Raw genomic sequence first — 21,797 nt, 5'->3', positions numbered from 1 at the left:
TGGAGTTTGTAGTGGCAGACGAAGAGGAAGACAGAAAATGAAGGAACGGTCAAGTCTCCCATGAAGTGCTTGAAGTTCATCCGAACTGTATTATTTCTCAGCCTGACCTCCTGCCAAACGTCTGCCAAGAGTTCAGTGATCACATAGCGAACATCAGTCGTGGCAATGAAGTGAGTGAAGAAAAGGTGTTTTAAAAAAAAAAAAAACTCACCTCCTCCACTGTGAGGGGCATGCATATCCTGTACTCCTTCAGCAACATCTTCCCCCTGCGCGCGTCTCTCGTACGTATTCACGATGTGTCAAAACAGCCGAGTAAACCTTTTTCCCCCCTCCGCCACCCGACGGGATGTGTGTAATATCTGGAGACGTGTCAGCGTGTCATGCGGGAGGGATGGTTAGCCCGGGTTAGGAAATGCAGCCCGAGTTACGGCTGAGTTCTTTCATCGGAGCCGGCGGACACTCTTCTCTCCAGCGGGGGGGAGTTGAGGGCAGAAATGAGCCGCTCGGTTCAAGCTCGTCCCCTCTTATCACGCTGACGCGTCAAGCTGAGCACACGGCGTCGACGGCACCGGAAAACGTAGGGTTTGGGCCTTCAAAATAAGAGTGTGGAACTTGTTAAAATAATGCACGGCGGATATTAATGTTGTTTATTGTAACACTAAACGATCACTGACAAAACATGTTTCACCCGTAGGTGGCATGTGTCTGTGTCTAGGTTACCAACTGCAGCTTTAGGGGCTTTATTCTTTCGGTTTATGTTGTGCTCATGCTGCACACATTTGGTCTGATTTTGAGATACTAACACTGCAAATTAAATCATTTCTGAGAAAAATAACCTCACTCCGCATATTTTCCCCCTTGAAAAATAAAAGACTGAACAGACAAATTACTCATATCATGACTTTTTCTTTGCAGATGAAATGCTGAAATATATTTACTGTATATTTGCCATAGGCTCATTGAGCAGCTCTATGGATTTCACATTATGGCATTAACCCAGGTATGATAAACTAACTAACCAAGCACACAGTGCTTTGCATGGCAGACTTTATTCTGAAATGATGTGTTGAAATATGTCAAATAATATGCGCATAACAATTGCACTTTAATGTGAAGTAAGGGGGCCTTTCCAGCATTTAGGCCTTGCTTATATTCTTATTTAAGTTACTGATTATAAGTATTATATGGCTGATAACTATTCTAACCTGTAGTTTCTTGCTCATGATTTGATAATTCTTAAATCGTTTTTTATTTTTGTCTATAGGCTACTCTGTCTATCTACCTTCGATACGACGCATATTTTGAAAAATGTTTTACCGGATGTGACATTGCCCTATGCCGGCTAGCTGGACATGGGTCCAGTCTGTATGCGCTACAAATAAATGCAAATAAATGTGTTCATAGAGAAATGTGCGCTTTTCAAAGCGGAGTTCTGCGAAACCGCCCTCGTTTCTGCGTGCACACCTGAAGGTTGTTTTCTTCAGAGTTACGAAGACGAAACAAGTCCTCGAGTCGGAGGGAAAGGAGGCGCTCTGCCTCATCCGGTCCTCCTTCTACTTGTCAAAGCAGCTCGCGGAGGCATCGGAAAATGTACGCGGTTAAAAGCAGCCCCTGCCCCCCTCGCCTCCCTCCGCTCGGCCTGCAGCTGAAATACGACGCGGTCGCTACTTGGTGGAAACATCGGCCGACTTAACCGCAGCTCAGGAAACATCAGCTCACTGCTGCGAACATCTGTCTGTCTCACCCCCGGTTTCTTTCCGTCTCAACGTATGGCAACACAAACACACACAGTCGTTTTTTATTGCAGTTTGTCGTGAACAGTCCAAAGTGTTGGCAGCATATGAGCTTGTTCACATGGGACCCTTTATAGTGTACAAGAGTCCCACTTTTTTAGAAGAAAAAAAATGCATCCCAAACGTTCACATGGCGACAAAGAAATGTTTTGTTTTTTTGTTTTTCTATGGCTAAAAATGTTTAGGTAATCATTCGACCTGACCTCATGCTGAAGGCAAAAGCCAACGAAATCATGTGCAAGAAGTAAAGATGAATCTAATAGGCCTGGAGCCATCAGAAAGTCATTGTGTCTTCTAGCTTGTGACCTTCAGTCTCTGAATGCAAAGCATCTGCAAGCACATATTATATAAAAGCTTTAGATTTGTGACGACAGGGTGGAAATTCATCAAACTGGCCTTAAAATGTGCTTATATGTCATACGAAATCCAATAAGCCATGCAACACACCTTACACACATTAGGTGACAAAGGAAAATGGAAAAACTGAAACTACTATTTAAACATCAATGTTAATTTAGGTGCTAGTTGTGTTGCTGGCTCCATGGACACTTGTGATTTATTTGGTTCTATACTCAGCAAAATCCACGCTCATAATTCTGCATTGAAGATGCTGACAAACAGGATTCTGCACTGTCAGCACGCATTCAGCGTTTCCCACAGATATATATATATATATAAATATTATTCATGCAGGGTGAAACCGCATTTGAATTTCAATTCTACTCTTAATTCCGAGCTGGTGTGTGATTAGCTCCTTAAAACAGCGTCACCGACGTATTAAACTGACACTCTATGTTACAGCCTTTACATGTATAATTTACAGAGTAATTACATAAATTGATCAGCATCAGAAATATCTACATATTTGACTCGTTGTTCGTGTTTGTGAGACGGTGAAGTTATTAGTTAGTTGTTCTGGGTGTGTCTTCAACAAAGATCCATTTCATTTTTTAATTCCCTGATTGATTATTCCTGTTACCTGCACATCAGTTTTATTAAGGCTTTCTCATTTTCTTGCATTGTGGATTAAATGAGTCATATTCACAACGCAGGGATTTACATAATAGCACCACATAGCCACAGTAATACAGCAAGTATATCATTGATCTCAGCAGGCTACGAGAAATGGAACTGAAGAGCTACACTTACCGGAGTTCACTGAAAATAAATGCTCCGGAAAAATATTATCATTAAACGTAAACATATTCACTCGTTTAGAATCAAAATAATTTGCATTTAATATAGAAACAATAAACCTAATGAATTATATAGCCATCTAGTTGCATATGCTCTAATGGTGGATGAATATTAATTGAGTTATCTTCCCGTATTAGTTATAGGTACAGCACTATGTACATAGATATAAGCTAAACATATTATGTACTAGACCACATCAAATTACTTATTGTACAGTAAAGGCTATCTATCAGATGCTGTGTGCACAGAGGACGGTTTCAGTGACGTTGGTGTGGTTTATAAAAGGCTGAACTACACTGCTGAATCTTAATTACTAACAGCCTATAGGGTTTTGGAAATCATCAGTATGAGATCTTACAACAATGTTTTATAGACTTGTTTCAGATAAGGTGTTTTTCAAGCTGGCCGGCAATCAAACAAAAGTTTTTATTCAGTTTTATCTGATGCGTTACACAAGGAGGAACTTTTTAACCTACCAGCTCCATATTTCATTTCTGACAGTCTGTGTTTATATTCACATAAAACCCTGAAGCTCAAGGGCCATGGGACAGAGACAGGCTTTCTTTGGCGTGGTTTTTTGGAAGCAGCTAGCTATGACCTGATGACCTAACTATTTCAATAGGGTCTGTATTGATTAGAAAAAGGAATTAGGGCATGATGTCATCTGAGCTGTTGTGTCATGTCGGTAATATCAGACAAATCTGAAAGCTCTGAAATAGCCAAATGTCCCACTTTTTCTGTGTTTGTAATGGAACTGCAAAGCCTTTTATTGTCATCAATGATTTTGAGGATAATATTGATGATGGTGAAGATGATGAGGGTGATGATGAAGATGGCAATGATGGCCGTTTGAGGCCTCAATCAGTCCCCTCCATCCAAGCTCGTCCAGGTGTTTGTGCAGTCAGAAACATGTGCTCAAAGCTTATTTTTATGCTTCTCCAATCACAGTTCTTGTTGGAATCTTACTCTCAGCGGAACCGAGTCATGTTCAGTTTATCAGGCCTCTGAGGTCTATGCTGAGCCTGCACTGGGATCAAACTGATTTTAGCTCAGGTCTTAGGGGCTTTCTCTGCCGTGCGCAGGAAAATCACTGACCCACATTAGCTTTATATATGGGGGGCACTGGAGCCTTTCAAAGCAGTGAACTGTGTGAGGACAGGAATGCACAATGCAGACATTGAAGGGACACCTACTGGTGGGCTGTAGTCATTGGACTCTGTGTCCATTCATATGATTTTGTCCATTCACAAAGTTCTTCATTCACCCTGACCATTCAATCGACAATTCAAGGAACTGTGTGACCATTTCATGTCTTATTTTTGCCCTGATCCCACTTTCATTTTCATTGTCGTTCTCCTCCTCCTTCATCATCACGACTATCATTCAACATGACTTTTAAATAGTGATTCCATTGTAGTCCAATATGCACAAATTCAAAGCTCTCAACTCAAGTTGTAAAACCAAGTGACATAAAATTCCACTTTCCCCTCGTCATCATCACCAGTGTTGAGTTTTTCTTTTTTGTTGTGGTTGTTATACAGGCAGGATAAAAATAATCCAAATCAGGTGTACTCCTGTACCACAGCCCCCGACGGCAGTTCTATAAAGAGCACATCATCTTTTTTTCACATGTTATGTCAATGAGAATAGTACGTCCCTCTTGAACACTTAAAAGGTACCTCTTATAATGTTCAGCTAAATATAGACTCCTCTGGGACTGGATTTTAAAAAGTCTGATTTTAAGATAGCATACCTCCACTAAATTAAAATGACTGCCTGAATAAGAGGATTAAAGTAGCCCGTTAGGGAGGGTTGTGACAACTGAGAGATAACAGTATACTGGACAAATTGGAAATCATCTCAAAACTTTGCAGTGTCTTCAACCACATACAAAATATTGCAATTTATCAACATTTCAAAGAAAATAAAGATATTTTGACTCAATTGAAGAGGCTATCAAAAAGGGACGTATATTCTATCTACAGTATATTATTCCATATTACCATTGGTTCAGAATATGATGGACCTATAATTTATTAATCTAATCGTCTTTATCTATTTATTGTACAGCTTTCAAGGAACGACAATAGTTGTTGGTTTTCAGCGTTGGTTTTTGTGTGTCATTACATATACAGGTATTTGACTACGACAAATGTACATAATGAACAGAAGAGACAAGCAAAAAGATACTTCGGTCTCAGCAAAATCTTGTCTTTTATAACGCCTGCATGAAATATTCTGGGAGGGGGCGGGCGAGGGGTCCTCATTGGGTCCTTCAGGCGCCTCGGACGGCAATTGGCTCTCTTCTGTGATTGGTCACCTGGCCGTGTCGTTCCTTTGACAAGCATAATAGCGCTAGGCTAGGAGTTTGGTCGCGAAAAAAGAAAGGCGCCGTACATTATACTAACCGGAACACCACCAAGATGTCTGAGGAACGATCTGAAAGATCCGATGGGAAGATTGTGAAGATGGAGGTTGACTACAGTTCAACTGTAGACCAGCGTCTCCCGGAATGTGAAAAAATGGCTAAAGTAAGTCTGAAACAGGCCCCCGCCGGCTGAGTCATGGTGCTTCGATAACTGTGCGTTAGCATCTGAGCTAACGACGTATTTTAGCACCCGCACGGAGTCCTCCTAAAACTAATATATCGAGCATGACTTACTCATAAATGTTGATGTCATTTTTGTGTACGTTCTCATATCTTGGCTTCCATTTTATTGTTACATACATTGAACTCTGTGTTTGTTATTGGTCTCGCAAGCTAGTCTTAGCTGTCAAGTCATTGGCAACATCTTAAGCTAACTTGTTACTTAGGCAAAGTGCTTTTAACTGTTAGTCCAAAATCGCAAATTAACATTTGTCCTGAGTAACAAGTGAAAGTAACGCTAGGTTTAAATCTGTTTTCTGTTGCAGGAGGGCAAGCTGCAAGAGGCCATTGAGAGCTTGTTGTCATTGGAGAAGCAAACCAGAACTGTAAGTGACTGTACATTTACTTTCTGTTAATGTCGCTATGAGGGGTCCAACATCTGGGATGTTGAGCCCTAAATGTGAATATAAGATGTTCGTCGACGAGTCATGAATCATGATAAACTGAAAACACAATTATTCGCTAAACCTGCCTTGTAATCAGAATAATCTTTAATGGTCATGTAAGTTACGTGTGAACACAAATCATTTGACGATAGGATTGTTGTTGTCATATATTTTCATCAAAAATGTCCAATTTAATGCAGAACTTAAACTGGTTTCTGCCGGAATTAATCTAAACTGTGTCAATGCTCTTAAAAGGCAAAAAGTCACCCACAGAAGTAACAGTTTGCAAGAAAGGGTTCCTACTTATCTTGGAAAACATGGAATTCTTGAGTTCTGTTGTCTTGCTTATTAACCAAAATGTCCTGTAGAACAAATTTCCTGGAACCCTGGAGCAAACATTGAGCAGCATTAGTCAAATTTCCCTGGATATATTGGCATCAACAATGTACAAATAGTGAATGGAAAGGAAATACGTAATACATTTGTCATTTTTGTAAATATTTAGTCCTTGTTGTAATGATGTGCCTTCATCACCTTCTCAGGCATCGGACATGGTGTCCACCTCCAGAATTCTCGTGGCTGTTGTCCAGATGTGTTATGAAGCCAAAGACTGGGATGCCCTGAATGAAAACATCATGTTGCTCACCAAGAGGAGGAGTCAGCTGAAGCAGGTCAGAGACTTCTTTTTTCCCTGATGGCTCTTTTCTACCAGTTGTCCAGCAAAATAAATGTTCTTCTGCCCCTCAAAATTAACTTTGCATGCCGCACTACTGACTACTAGAATTACCCAATGTACATGGTTGTTTGTAGAGTTCATGCACACCTGTTCCACTCTGCCATATTCACAAGGTCTTATATTTTAAAGCCTTGGATTGCTGTTTTGAAATAATCTTTACTGAATGGAAAATCAATGTTTAAAAAGTACCCATACCTTGCAGCAATGAGGACTAAATTGACTGTTTTTGTTTTGCTCTCTGTATTATCAGGCTGTTGCCAAGATGGTGCAAGAATGTTACAAGTATGTGGACACAGTGACTGATCAGCCCATCAAGCTGAGGCTCATCGACACACTTCGCACCGTTACTGCCGGCAAGGTCTGAAAGTGTTTGTGGATTAAAACAGAACTGTTTACTAGAAACAAAAGGAAAGTTGTGTAGTTTTAAGCAGCTGTCAAATTAAGTACTGCACACCACTCTATGCCAGATAGTTTAGATATGTAAAGAGTGGGCTGGGATGATAAATACATGAACATTCCACTCAATATATAAAGCCACTTCTCCTCTCTAATCCACTAAACACAACCTCCTCACAGATCTATGTAGAGATTGAGCGGGCCAGGTTGACGAAGACCTTGGCCAATATCAAAGAGCAGAGCGGAGACGTCAAAGAAGCAGCTTCCATTCTTCAGGAGCTGCAGGTAAGTGGTGACTTTTATTTTCTTCATTTTAGGATGTCTACAAAGGGGGGCACAACTATGTTTTAAGAGATTTGAAAGAAATTGATTTTGTGGGATATTTTGTGTCACCACATTTCTATCTTGGAATTTTACTAAATGGGAATTTTACGATCTTCTGTTTGGAAAGTGCTTAGAATGTTATATAAAATTATAAAATTCTTATTTTGCTCAGGTGGAGACATATGGCTCCATGGAGAAAAAGGAGAAGGTGGAGTTTATCTTGGAACAGATGAGGCTTTGTATTGCTGTCAAGGATTACATTCGCACCCAGATCATCAGCAAGAAGATTAACACCAAATTTTTCCAAGAGGAGGGCAACCAGGTAAGAGAAAGAAGCCAGAACTTGAGCATTAATATCATACTGCAATGTGTTGTCGGCTTGGCAACCACTCATGATTTATAGCATTTGGTGATGTTCAATTGCACACTGTTTTGGAAGCTGTAATTTTAGCGGAACTGAACAGGTTGGTGGAACTGAATGCTAACTTTTGCTTTTTGTCAAATGAACAACCCAGGAGTCTAAGCTGAAGTACTACAACCTGATGATTCAGGTAGACCAGCACGAGGGCTCCTACCTGTCTATCTGCAAACACTACCGGGCCATCTATGACACCCCCTGCATTTTGGAGGACAGTAGCAAGTGGCAACAGGTACATGGGCTTTCTTTCAAGGCCACAAGTCTTTTATTACGTAGTATTAAATATATAAATAAAATTCCCCCATGGAGTCAATGAGAACGGGTTTTTTTTTTTTAATACTTATGGTCAATTTAATTTTCTCTTTAGTTTTCCTACTAAAATCTAGACTTTTGCACAAATTTTAAAAATGAACCCTTAACCAGCAGCAAGAATTTTGACTGATTTTTTGATTAAGGGTGTCACTTAAATAGACATTTAAAACGAGCTGATCAAAACTCATTGAAGTGGCTTGTCAGGAGAATAGCTGGTCCACCTTAAAAGTAAGTGAACTGGAGATGTCGCTAACTAAATGTCGGCTAACCCTCTTCACTATAATCAACAAATGGAAAGCAACACACGGCAGCCAACTCTCACTGACTGGGAAATTGGAGACTCTGTTACTTGTCTTGTGCATAAGCTGCAGCTGATGATGGATTTAACCTGTTTGTGCCTCGGTTATCTGCTGCTGGCCAGCTTGTTATGGTACTTAAAACGCAGCACAAATCTTTTTCTGTTAATGATCGATTGGCTATCAGTTGGGGGGAAAACATTTGAAATTAGCATCCCTAACACAAACTGTGTTCATGATGGGATTTTTCATCAGCACGCATACCCATGATGTGAACATCCTTTTGATTAATGCCCTTTTCTATCGACCATGTCAAAAAGAACATAACTTGCAATAATAACAATAAAACCAACACTATATATTTTTTCAGAACATTACTTTGCTTGTTGCCTTTTGGGTGTTCCTAAAAACCCATGAATGCGTTTGTTTTTCAGGCCCTGAAGAGTGTGGTGTTGTACGTGATTCTTTCCCCTTACGACAACGAGCAGTCAGACCTCGTGCACAGAATCAGTGCAGACAAGAAACTGGAGGAAATCCCAAAATACAAGTAAGACATACTTTGTGCTTCACAGTTAATACAGCAAACCATCTAGGGCTGCACCAATATTATTTTTTGTGTGAACAATGGGATTTTCTTTATTCCTAGGGACCTTTTGAAACAGTTCACCACTATGGAGTTGATGCGCTGGGCCTCCCTGGTGGAGGATTATGGGAAGGAGCTGAGAGAGGGGTCGCCTGACAGCCCTGCCACAGATGTCTTCTCTTATTCAGAAGATGGAGAGAAAAGGTGGAAGGACCTGAAGAACAGAGTGGTGGAGCATGTAAGTCACATACACACTTAAAATGATAGTTTACCTGATTAAAGTGTTTTTTTTATATATGTGTATAATTTATTCTGTTTCATATATATTACACTTTGTTTCCTTTTTATTTTCTTCTTATTTTTATGCCCTATTTTCTTACCGTTTTTGCTACTGATTTTATCATAGGTGAGGCTATAAGCCCTTATGGGTTTCATGCCTCTCCTTGTACTGTTTCACTGTTTTGTCGCTTCTGTTTTACATTTTAACTGTGATAAATATATCAAATCAAAGTCCACCGGTCAAATGTCGACTCTTCAGTTGGAGCTGATGCCTTCATGTTCAGATGATTTAATGAGTCTGTCGATGCTTGTCGAATGTTTACTAAGAGAGCCTCAACTGCCCTGCTATCCCAAGCTAGGCTGGCACATTCACACCAATAATTAATGATAAAGAAGCATCTGTTCTAACCTGAAATAATTATCCTATCAGATTCTGCTGCATGTATGTATATTAATGAATTGCTCCCTTTCCCCCCAGAACATCAGAATAATGGCCAAATATTACACCAGAATCACAATGAAGAGGATGGCCGGCCTCCTTGATCTCTCTATTGACGTAAGCAAGTTTTACTAATTAGGTATCTTTATTCAGCCAATATGACTTGCAGTTATTAGTTGCATTAGAATAGAAAGGAAACTAATTATCAGGATTTGGTCTCAGTTCAGAACATTTTTAAAAGTAGATGGAGTACTGAATCATCTTGGCGGGATGTTTTACTGTTACAGCAGCTTAGAGCATTAAAGATAAAAACATACAATACTTAAAAGTAATTTAAATATATGTGAAAATTCACATTTTGCAAAATGAAATGCAAAATATGCAGTCATGTTTTAGTAGAGTTGTGAATCCGATTATTTAACGATGAAACGTGTGCAGGGTTAGAATGTTTATATTTTCGAAAGACTAACACAAAGTCTGTTTGCGCCAATATTTCCTCAGGAATCCGAGGAGTTCCTCTCCAGCCTCGTCACAAACAAGACCATCTATGCCAAGGTGGACCGTCTGGCTGGCATCATCAACTTTCAGAGGCCTAAAGATCCCAACGATCTGCTCAACGACTGGTCGCACAAACTCAACTCTCTCATGTCTCTGGTCAACAAGACCACACATCTCATCGCCAAGGAGGAGATGATCCACAACCTGCAGTGAAACAAGAGCGTAGTGCATTATTTTATGTTCCCGGTTCATATTTGTTTGTTTGTTTTTCCATTTCATTCTTTGGGAATGTTTTTGAATATACAGTATATTGGCGGACTGTGAATGCAGCGTTATTGCAATGTCATGTAATAGGAGATAAATCCACAGCACCCCAACTTTGTTCATTTTTTTAACTATCCAGTAAAACCTTGACAATAAACACATGAGCACCTCCCTTCTTTGCATCCCTGTCAGTGAGTGCATCTGTAAAAATGCCACCCGTTGCCCTTTTATTCGATCATAAACAGTAGTTTAAAAGGCATTGTTGTGTGAAAACATGGCTGAAAACCATATTTAATAACTTCATATTTAGTCAACAGTTTGTAGGTATAGGTTTTATACAGTATTTAAAGTGAACCATGACCAGTATTAAGCCTTATATAGATATAAACTTGGATGCATTCTGTATTCCTTTTTTTAACCGTGTACAGGGTGAGGAAATTATAACCTGCGCTGTGTAAGACACGTTTGATAACTACCTACAGACATGACAAAGTAAAGGAAAATCTGAATCCATTTGAGTGAAGAATGCAGATGCTTCCATTCGTAACAATGATTCCAAGGAGCACTGAAGCTGTGAAGCTGTTCTCATTTGGCACCCTCCTGCACATTTACACTGTACAGCCCATCATGCATAACCACATACCTGCCTAATGTGACTCTCCCATTTTTGGAGCCAGACAGGGAGAGGCATTATAATTTTATCTAGAATTAAACTAAACTAATATATTTGAGTAAAAAAATACACGAGTAAAACACGGGGAAAAACCGGAAAACCTACTTGACAGATCCAAGTCTCTTGGCGTCCGCTTCCAGCTGAGCAAATGTCTGCATATGTGGCAGCAGGATTCTCTGGGAGAGGAAATAAAGTACAGTGCCATAAACTTGACCATTACACTCGAGGAGGCCGGGGATGAGACAGGAAATGACATCGCTAGTTGGACCTAACTCTGATCCAGCATGTTTTGTTATGGCGTTAGTGGACAAACTTCAAATACAGCATTGTCTCCATTGTGTCACCTGCTGCCGTTACTTTTCAGATCTAAACAAGGCATATAATCTCACACCTTTGGACAGATCAATAGGCACTTGAAACATTTTCACACCTCATTGCAGGGTAAACAGATATAATTAATTACATGAATTATGGCCCTGTTCTATTTTATGGGCCCTGCTATTGTGCATGCCGGCTCACTGGAATGACTCTAACACTAAAAAGAACGGGATCATAATTAATTTGAACAAATATACCTGTGCTTAGCCTGCTGGGATGTGTCAAAATGACTGCTGTGTTGCTATTATAGTATGATCTATTATGTGGTATACTAATTGTACTGTAATTGCTGAGCACTTAATGGATTATACAGTACACAGTGTCCGTTTGACTCTGATCAAGAATGTGTGGAGCATGCCGCCCCCCTCCATGCCCGCAATGCTTTAAAACATTATTTAAAAATGGGTTTGGGACACAACTCCACCTACTTCTAGCTAGAAATGTAATTAAAACAGCTTTGATTGAGGCTTTACAGACTTTTTAAAACAACATTTTGACTGCTCATACACAGATGCAATTGATAATATGAAAATGCCTTTATAGCAATTAAGTGGCTAAGTCTACGGTCTGGTATTGTGTATGTTTTCTCAGGAAGAGAGTGAAAAAGTCGACCAGCGATCTTAATGGGGAAGAGCTACAATATCAATCACACTGTAAGCTCTCCTTAAGTATAGAAGACTGTGATAAACCTTTACAAACTGTCCTCAGTTGCTGTTTCAAATGGTCAACCATACCTGCTCTTATTAAAAAATGCACATTTAAGAGTAACATGAATTCTATTTTTTGTGATGTCATTCTTCTTTCTTTTATACACTTTTCCATATTTTACATTAATATGTCAATTTAACTCACCACTTGAATCTTGATTGCTACATTTGGGCATTTCTAATTCACATAGTTTCACTCTGTATATGCATGCCTCGCACACTTGTAACATTATTGAGGTATTGTTTTGTTTGACGTGTGTTTCAGCCGTACTGATTCTCCTTTATCTTTGCTCTGGAATGTTTTCTTACTCTTTGGTTAATTCTTATTAGAATAGTTTGATACTTTTCAATTCCATGGCGCATTTAGGACAATGCCAGCATGAACATTTGACTCCATCAGAAACTCTCCAGTTGGGCTCAAATGCAATCTCACACTGTTGATTGCATCCCAGAGGTACAGAGTTGAATAAACACGATTGGATGGATGAAAATCCCCACCTAACAAAACAATTCTTCTGCATGTTTTGAAGAAGAAGAAGAAGAAGAAGAAGAAGAAGAAGAAGAAGAAGAAGAAGAAGAAGAAGAAGAAGAAGAAGAAGAAGAAGAAGAAGAAGAAGCTTGTAGCACATTTGTGTTTTTTTTATGATATTTATGCAAATATACAAGTTAATTAGTACAAATGTGTTTTTCTTGTCTCAGTTGTGGTCAATTCTAAAATTGCGCACGTTAACTAGATTGTATTCGTTTTATTGTAATTAACAATAAATTGTAACCCCCAAGTCATGTGTTTGAACGGAATAAAAATGAAAGGTATTTTTAACACAAACGCTTTTTGACAAGGAAAATCCCTGCCATCGAAGGCCACGCACGCACGCACGCACGCACGCACGCACGCACTAACACGCAGTCCTCTCTCAACCTTCAGATCAGTACATCCCACTATGCTTTGCGATGGTCTGACAAGTGGATCCAAGATGGCGTAGAAAGTAAAGCTAGGTAAGTGTTGACTTCCCATTTTCAACCCTTTCAGCTGTCTTTTTCATTGCAAAGCCGCTGACTTAAATGATCTCCTCAAATCATTATGATAATAACGAATGCTTTGGGTTCGTGCAAGGATAACAACACGATGTCGTATCAGTTATATGCGCCTAAACACCGTGGCAAAATTACAGGCCCGAACCCGTTTTGTTTCGGCGAACCCAGCTAGCTAGCTAGCCAGCCAGCTAGCAACCTAGCTAGCTGGCTAGCGTTAACAAACCAGCCAGCTATTCTTGTTGTGAGCTTGCCAGTTTGGTGCCAAGAAAGGCCGTGTTTTGGCTAGCAAGCTAACTGCTAGCTACGCATACTCTGGTTAGTGGCAACACTGTTTACCCCGTGCAGACGCGAACGGCAAGTTAACCAACATTTGTGTGGACATTTTTCATGGCTTTGTAACGCTGCCGTCATCGTTCTGACTTGCAACAGTCACGTCAACTTCACTCGACAAACAACAGCTATAACTCTTATCTACTGAAAGACGAAACATGTCGCTTTCAACGCTGGCGTTTATTAGTGTATGCTCTCTCAATATTTACTAATTGGACTTTGAGGAATTTGCAAGTTGTTTTTTTAGCCATGTTTTCATCACATCGCTGCTAACGATACTGTCAAGCCAACGTTATATCAGGATGAAATCAATCGGTGTTCTTTTTCCACAACTATCCTTAGCAATCCTCAGCTTTCCTGTCCACTGTACTGCAGTCGAAGCTGTAGCCCCTGTAGTAGGATCCCACGACTGGACACTAAAAACAAGAGAGGTGTCCACCCACTGCATCCCGCCAAACTATTTGTTGTTACACCTATGAAGTGGCTGGCTTGCGAGCACTGACATTAGGTAACAGCTATTCTTACACTTACAAATAGGAGTTTAAACGCAGCATAGGTTTTAAAGGCGAATAACGTCTGATAATTGGAGACGGTTGTGCGTTAAAATGAAACCTGTTTGGTTTCATATTTTACTCTATATTCTACTTTCCAGCATCAGACCCTGTGTGCTAGCCCAAGCAACATTCAGCCCTCATTTTGCATGCACACACACTGCATTTGCTAACTAGATTCTGATGATTATGTTGTCCCTTTCATGCTGTAAAATAGGAACGTTATAATGCCACGATGGCAATTATGCCATGAGATGGGTTTCACTATGGTTTTGACAATCATCAAGTACAGTCAATATACATTTCAATGCACCTGCATCTGTCTTGTGGGAGGAGGGGAAGGTCCAGTGTTTCTTGTTTAAGATGTTTCAGAGAAGTTATTACAGTACAGGTGCTCCAACATTATTTGTCACAATTGGCCAGTTGTTGTATGTGCATAGTAGACAAGCATACATTATCATACAGCCTACTCACAACTATAATATTGTTCCTCATCTGAATGTTTACATTTTTTTAGAGGAAGCCAACTCAACAGCAGTTCACCCTTTCTCTTGGAAAAGATGCAATTGCTCTAATATTTTGTGAAATAATGTACTAGAAACACTGAAGTGTTAACTGTTTAGGACATGCATTTGTTCATGCTTAGTTTGTGAGAACTCATGTTGTTTCTATCTGAGGAGATGGCTGTATGGTCTTAGGCAACATTGGATTTAAGGGGAAAAAAATATTGCATGTGGTGCAGATTTTGTATTTAAGCTTTGTTGGCCTCAATGTTATTTCTTTGTTAAATAAGAAGTAGTTCAAATCTATGATAAATGCAATTCATTGGCCTTAACTTCAGATTTAGTCCACGTCATGTGTGCACCTAACGTGTACATTAGATAGAGCATTTGTCTGTATGTTATGGTCCTAAGGGACTGGCTGACTCCGAGGCACTGCCAGTTGGGCTAGAGCAGCTGCGACAAGCATAGGTGTCTGTTGCTGGGTATTCAAGGAGTAAACACTTGCAGGGTCAATTAGCTCTTTATTGTAAAATTACTTCCAAGTGTCAGATTGTAAAGAGTACTCTAAGTTTTCCCCTCTTCTTTCATAATAAGTTATGGTGCATGAAATGCGAAATACATGTTCTTTCATGAAAAGCCAGTTTTCTACCGGAATATGACATTATCTTTTTATTTAATGTTTTCTTTATACTGCCAATGCAGCATTGCTTAACGCAGGGGTAGTAGCTGCTGTCTCACTTTCAAGGACTAGTTGTCACAAATATACCCAAAATTACTGGGCCACAAGCCACAAATTCTCTGTTCCCTTTGAGCTAGTCATAATCAAAAGCTCAATTCCAGGCTATGGTGAGAGCCAGGATGGAAATTCAGCATCAGCTAATTGTTGTGGAATTTTAATTAGCTACCAAAAGTTTGTTTTGCCAGCCATCTTTGCACATAACTATGAGGGGGCTTTTCGTGACAGCATTTTTGTGATAAAAGTTGTCTTTCTGCCAGCCTGAGATAACTTGCAATGCCAATGGTGAAACCAGTAAAAGTGGAAATAGGAAATGCAAATGTTGGCTGCTGACTGGTTAGCTAGCACTGATTGTAACCTTACCAATCGTTACGTCAAACAGTCTAATATTAACAAATGCATTAACAGGCAACATTAACAATAATACTTGCTAGCTTACCTCATTGATTTGGGTTGAGTTCCCTGTTACCGCTGTGGCTGTCTTGAGTTCAGAGGCAGCCAGTGTGTGCTGTATGTGTGTATTAAAGAGACAGTGTGTAGGAATTACTCCCATCTAATGGTGAAATTGTATTTTGCATTCAAACGAATAGTGCTCTCTGGCGCATCGCTTTGTTGCAACTGCGGGAGCCGTTATGTACCAAGAAACTATGACAACATGTCATCCAATACCACCTCACCAGTATTCTTTCAGGTGATGAGGTTGATATTTCATTCAAGTGCGTAATTACTGCTCAAGCAAGATAGTAGTTATTGTTGCCATGTTTATACTGGTTTGTTTTTGGTAGCCTTCCATTACTATGTCGTAGCCTATAGCATCAGCTAACAACTAGACACACAACAAACATAAGCGAATGCGGTGCTTATATTGCTCTACAACACTGACAGTAAAAGGCGAGAGGTCGTGTCAGAGACGTCCACACGGGCGGGTGAAAAAGCGCCGTAAAAGTCGCTGTCCGCCCTGGGGGAGGGCTGGTCCTGCCTGCAACCTGTGCGTCCGGAAGTGTCTCTCGCTGATGTGATCTCTTTTCAGTCACGCTGGCTCTGAATGAAATCGCGTTTAGGTGTTTTGTCCCTCTCCGGCGGTTATAGTCTTCAAAATGGCGGAACGACATGGAAGCCTCCTGAGGACTTACCGGTCCAATGTAAATACAAATAAGAAACTCTTTGTTTACGAGGATAAATCAGATTATTGGCTGAGGTAATTATACACTTATGAGGACCTATTTATGAATGAAGATATTGATTTTAGCTAATAAATTACGTAAAACGTTACACACTGTCCCTTTAATGTTGTCAAGGAGGTTTAATAGGAACTTATTTTTTTCTTTTTTTCTTTCTTTCTTTCCTTATTAACATCCCCATTAGCTTCTGTCTGTCTTAGACAGTAGCTATTCTTTCTGGGGTCTCTATATTTCCATAAGAATGTTACATAAGATTGATTACATATATCCATAACAGGGATTAAAATTACCTTTTTTCACTACCCGAAATGTAAATGTCCCGAAAATCATTTTGAACCGTCCCGAATTGTCCCGAAAATCTTTTTTTACATTTTGAGTTGTTACTTACTGATAATATAATAGGAACACAATACATTTTGTTGATAACAATAAATACATTTATTCCAAACTAGATTTGTTTAGGTAAATAAATGTGAAAATGAATAAAATATTCTAATATTGAATTGTCAAGCTTTACTTGAAGAACATGCACTACTAGACTTATCTGTATTTTCATAACAATTAATGGAAATAGAGTAGCCTATAGCCATGACAATAATAGCATATTAAATAGAAGGTTAATAATGTGCAGTGATTGACTATCTTGTTAAAACATCTCTGATATCATCAAAAATGACCCTTTGGAAAGAAAAGGTTGCCAACTCCTGCACAAAACCGGGGCAGAAACGATGGTCTTAATGCATTCTATGCTGAGTGAATCATTGGTAATAGCCCTAACGTAAACTTTGACAGTCTACCTGTTTTGTTGATGGTGGATAAATACTTTTACCACCACAACCAGAAAAGTCGAGTATGATAACCAACAATCTCGGTGTGGTGAGTATACAGTTTTGGTGTGTTATTACATTGTTTCAACAGTATAATTGTATACGACCGACTGTTTGCGTTAGCTAGCTAGCAGGCGATGCTAATCCACTTACCAGTTGGAGTAGGCTAAGTGATGGAATCTAATAGTATAATAATATCAGAGGATGTGTTAACATGTTTGAATTTGTGGGAGGTTAAAGTATCAATCGTTATCAAAGTATCTTTCTACCACAATTCCCACAGTTTCTTAGCTTCCTAGTTACTGGCATCGTTAGCCACTAAAAGCTTTCTGCCCTGAGACTCAATGTAGCAGCTGTCGTTGCCGAGAGAGTGGTTATTCTGTAGCGTTAGCTTACCTCAGGCTCTGTGGGAAAAGTTGTTTCGCCATCACTCTCACATTGTTCTGGGTGACTTGGGCCTGGTTGGGCTATGTTCTTGGGCTGGGTACACTCTTTGGGCTTCAGCCAGGGCAACATCGTAGTAGTAGTAGTAGTAGTAGTAGTAGTAGTAGTAGCTAGCACAGTGACAGTCGGCTGATCTCTGGTGACAGTAATATCTTCGTCTCGTCCAAGCTTGAGCGATGAGCAGTGCGAGCGCAACAGGCTGCAACATTGGTGCCACTTGTCTCATAGAACAACATAAACACGAGCGCGCCGGCCAGTCCTGTTCCATTTACCTTTTCGCATGAATCTTTTTCCACCGACCACTGTTCTGGTTTGCAAATGGTGATGAAAACTTTTAAACCGAAAAATGTAGTCAGCCAAAATTCTCGTCGGCCCGAGTTAGAATATTTATCCTCCCGATGACAATTTATTAGGTCCCCGGGACGGCGTTAATTTTAATCCCTGATCCATAACATTCATCCTCACAGTACATCAAAAATACAACACAAACAAAAACATACCAACATAACATTCATACTCAACATAACAAAAACTCAACACAATACATCACACAACAAACAACACAAGCTCAAGACCTATCTGATATATACAGTAGCTCAACTAAATATATAGTATCTATATTGTTTTACACTAATTCCTGTGTAAATAAATACAATTTAAATTTATTTTATCACTTTCTGAGATCCAAAAACCCGGTTGTTCTGTAACGGCAGCGAAGAACAATGCAAGCTGCTTCGTTATGTGCAACTTGCAGTCTATTCAAATTAATTTCAAATGTATTGGAACAATTCACTGAACAATAATCTAACTGTGACAGCACCAACCTGTATACTGCCACCACTACCTTCCACCCACACTGCCTTCTCTCCCTCCGTGAACCAAAAACTACTTCCTCTTCAATATGGGTGTATGCTTAGAGGTATGTATTAGTGACACACATCTGTAATTTGAATTAGAGATCCACCTATATTTGATATCGGGCAGATACTGACTTAAATAGGATTAATAAAACTAAAGAGGCTTTTTAGAGCCTAAAGTAGATGTTCTAAAGTACAATTCACAGTAGAGATTCAGTAGTTCAGTAATAATATTTGCATGTATTCTCACTGGCACATACTGCAGTTGTTGTTGAATTTTGGCTCTGTGGCTATGAAGTGTCACAACACAACCATTTCCTTCTGCATACTGTCCAGCAATGTCTAGTCTCAGTGACGGCTTCACATTCTGCATTATCAATTATGGTAATGCATTTGGATATTTAAAGTCAGACAAGAAGCCGTGCCTTATGGTTTAAAAAAAAACAAGAGACATGGGGAAATGCAACAGCCTTTATTTTCTCCTTCCTTCACATTTGAAAGCTGCTTGAATTCATACTGACGATATACAGAATGGTTATGGTCTATTTATTTATGGGTTTGTTTCCCAAATATATAAAATGGTCGGAATTTATACAAAGGAAAATTACACTGAGTTAGATTTTAATAGTTTTTATTTTGTACCTAGAATTTAATTGTCCAAGTCATATCATCACATCTCACGTAGGAAAACTTTAAGCTTGACAGAAATAAATTAAGAACATTTTAAGAAAAAGAATGATTCATATCGTGATATATATTGACTGATATGGAGATAATTATCGTGATAAGATTTTTTTCCATATCGCCTTACTGTTGATTAATGACAGCTCAACCACACGAGGGCATTGTTCACATTTTGCTGGATTAATCAAATGTCCTTATTCTTAAAGGTTTTCAGCTCATATGAGTGCTTAGCTTTAGATACTGAGTTATTAATCACATGCAAGATTATTGCAATTTCACATTTCAATAAAGAGAACACTAATTTTGCTTCTAGATGTGCTAATTTCTGCTAATGTACAAATTAGGGCTGCAATATATATGGAAAGGCATGAATATTCACCCTAAATTGTGAAGGCTTAATTTAAAAGTGAAATGCTTCAACCAAGGGCACTTAGAGAGCAAAGTTAAGTTAAACATTTTTGCATTCATAAGTGTAAATATTTTAAACAAACACATTTGTTGTATAGATCTGAATGGTTATCACACAGCAAAGAAATTCTCACCGATAAAGTATGTATAATGAGACGGGCTCCGTGTTTCAAGACTGATTGGGTGGGTTACCGACATTGACCCGTTGCCCATTGACCTTTTGCGCCAAGAGCCCTGTTCCTCTCCACAGGGAGAGAGGACGCAGTGATCAGTCCAGACAAGGGATGCTGTAAAGCTTGGGGTCGGAGCTGCAAGCCATCTTTACCCCAGGCCTTTCTACGCCTACCTACTGGACCTGGTTGCAGTGACTTGGATGAAATGCGCTCTGTGAAGGCCAGCCAGCACTGTGGAGAGCATCCTCCCACACCAAGCATCCATAGAGTTAAATGCCCCTGGCAGACACGCGTGGTCTCTTTAGGATGCAGATGGAAAAACATGACTATAATAGTATAGTACAGTATATTACTGCAGGTGGATTGCTGTAACATTCAGGAAAGTTTATTACAGGCTGTTGCTGTAGGATGCGTGCACAGCAATATCAGTGTTTCCCCCACGTTCACACAGCAGCGGCGCGCCGCCGCCGCTGAATTTTCTCCGCCGCTGCAAAAAAAATCCTTTAAAAAAAAAAAAAAAAAAAAAATTTTTTTTTTTTTTTTTTTTTTTAAAGGATTTTTTTTAAAGGATTTTTTACGTAGCTCCTTTTAGAAAATGTACAGCGCGTAACGTCAATTGCGCAGCACGCGGCACATCGTCACGTAACCAACATCAAAGAAGAAAAATACACAGCGAGTGTGGCAGTTGTTGGCAGTAGGCTACCCTACACGGTTGCAAAGTTACATTGATTCTAGCAGTAGCGAGTGAAGCGGAAGATCGAAGAAAGAAGGAAAGAGTGAGACAGACAGAGAAAGAGAGAGACAGACAGAGAGAGAGAGAGAGAAAGTAAGTTGCTAAAATGTGTCGCTACATGACCACCAGTGTCGCTCTCTTGTCCTCTTCCCCTGACTCTCACTGTCTCACAAAGGAGCTGAGCTCACCTGAGGTCTATTTGTAGTGCTAAGGCTCACACTGATTGGTATTCAATTAGCTTTATTTTTTATTTTTCATGTGTGTGAGTCTGTGTTCTTTTCAAATTTTAGTTAGGTTTATAATTTAAAAAGATGTGTTTTGCCCATTGTTGCAGGAGATTTCATTTTTGAACAAAGTGTCTTATGTAAAAAACAGTTATGCTTTTGGCATAGCAACCATGTTTAGTGTTTAAGCATTAGGCAAAAATCTGTAAATAAATTGTGCAAATTATATTTGCGTTGTGGCATTTTTTGTTAAATATTACTATACAAAAATATAAAAATCTGTAAATGAAGACACAAAAGGCAAAGTTACAACACCAATAATCCCATCTACAGTAATACACAGGACTGTTTGAATAGGATTTAAGTGCATATTCTCCTCTCAAAGTGCACCAGATTCATGCATTCCAATGTAAAGGGTACAAAAAAATTTCGGCCGGGGGGGCATGCCCCCGGACCCCCCTAGAGGGTTCGGGGACCACCGCTGCTGAAAAAAATCCTGCGGGAAACACTGAATATGGTGGCTCCCCAGAAGTGAAGCATCTTGATTTCCAGTTGGCGGCTGTCAGTTAGTTTGTGCAGCCCTGGATTTAAAATGCAGCAAAGTTTTAATGAACAGAGCATGCATTTTATACAACAATATCATAGGCGATTGTTTTCATTCAATTGTGGAAAGCCAAAATCATGATTGTGATTTCTACTTGATTAATATTTCAGGCATAACCAAGGAAAATCCCTATTTAAAGCATTGTAACATTCATGTTGACAGTCACTGTTCAAGTGGCAGA

General features: G+C 39.5%; 3 protein-coding genes across 4 annotated transcripts in view; 2 read left to right on the top strand and 1 right to left on the bottom strand.

The window, feature by feature from the left end:
* Positions 1–499, bottom strand: part of LOC311011230 (cytoplasmic phosphatidylinositol transfer protein 1-like) — a 62,788-nt gene extending 62,289 nt beyond the window's left edge. The window contains exon 1 of the mRNA XM_084006050.1: positions 212–499. Coding sequence (XP_083862176.1) covers positions 212–259 — 48 coding nt within the window. The 5' untranslated portion in view covers positions 260–499. The remainder of the gene's footprint in view (positions 1–211) is intronic.
* Positions 500–5,329: 4,830 nt separating this feature from the next.
* psmd12 (proteasome 26S subunit, non-ATPase 12) lies at positions 5,330–10,740 on the top strand. Its single transcript, XM_084006034.1, has 11 exons — positions 5,330–5,521; positions 5,904–5,963; positions 6,566–6,694; positions 7,010–7,117; positions 7,336–7,440; positions 7,652–7,801; positions 7,995–8,129; positions 8,940–9,052; positions 9,152–9,326; positions 9,846–9,923; positions 10,308–10,740. Exons 1-11 carry the CDS (start codon positions 5,414–5,416, stop codon positions 10,515–10,517), a joined length of 1,371 nt encoding a protein of 456 aa, XP_083862160.1. The 5' UTR covers positions 5,330–5,413; the 3' UTR covers positions 10,518–10,740.
* A 2,520-nt stretch (positions 10,741–13,260) lies between these two features.
* The window catches only part of helz (helicase with zinc finger), a 56,328-nt gene continuing 47,791 nt past the window's right edge, over positions 13,261–21,797 (top strand). For both annotated transcript variants that reach the window (XM_084006012.1, XM_084006011.1), the window contains exon 1: positions 13,261–13,322. The gene's annotated coding sequence lies outside the window, so the exon portion shown is untranslated. The remainder of the gene's footprint in view (positions 13,323–21,797) is intronic.

Source organism: Eutrigla gurnardus (assembly GCF_963514095.1).
Source record: "Eutrigla gurnardus genome assembly, chromosome: 3".
In the NCBI taxonomy this organism is placed as follows: Eukaryota; Metazoa; Chordata; class Actinopteri; order Perciformes; family Triglidae; genus Eutrigla; species Eutrigla gurnardus.
This window is presented reverse-complemented; position numbering and strand designations above follow the sequence as displayed.

Excerpts from the sequence above, each read along its gene's own strand:
- psmd12 (XM_084006034.1), top strand. The coding sequence starts at position 5,414 with ATGTCTGAGGAACGATCTGAAAGATCCGATGGGAAGATTGTGAAGATG. Across the intron at positions 7,802-7,994 it reads TCCAAGAGGAGGGCAACCAG|GAGTCTAAGCTGAAGTACTA; the intron begins GTAAGAGAAAGA and ends TGAACAACCCAG. Across the intron at positions 9,053-9,151 it reads GAGGAAATCCCAAAATACAA|GGACCTTTTGAAACAGTTCA; the intron begins GTAAGACATACT and ends CTTTATTCCTAG.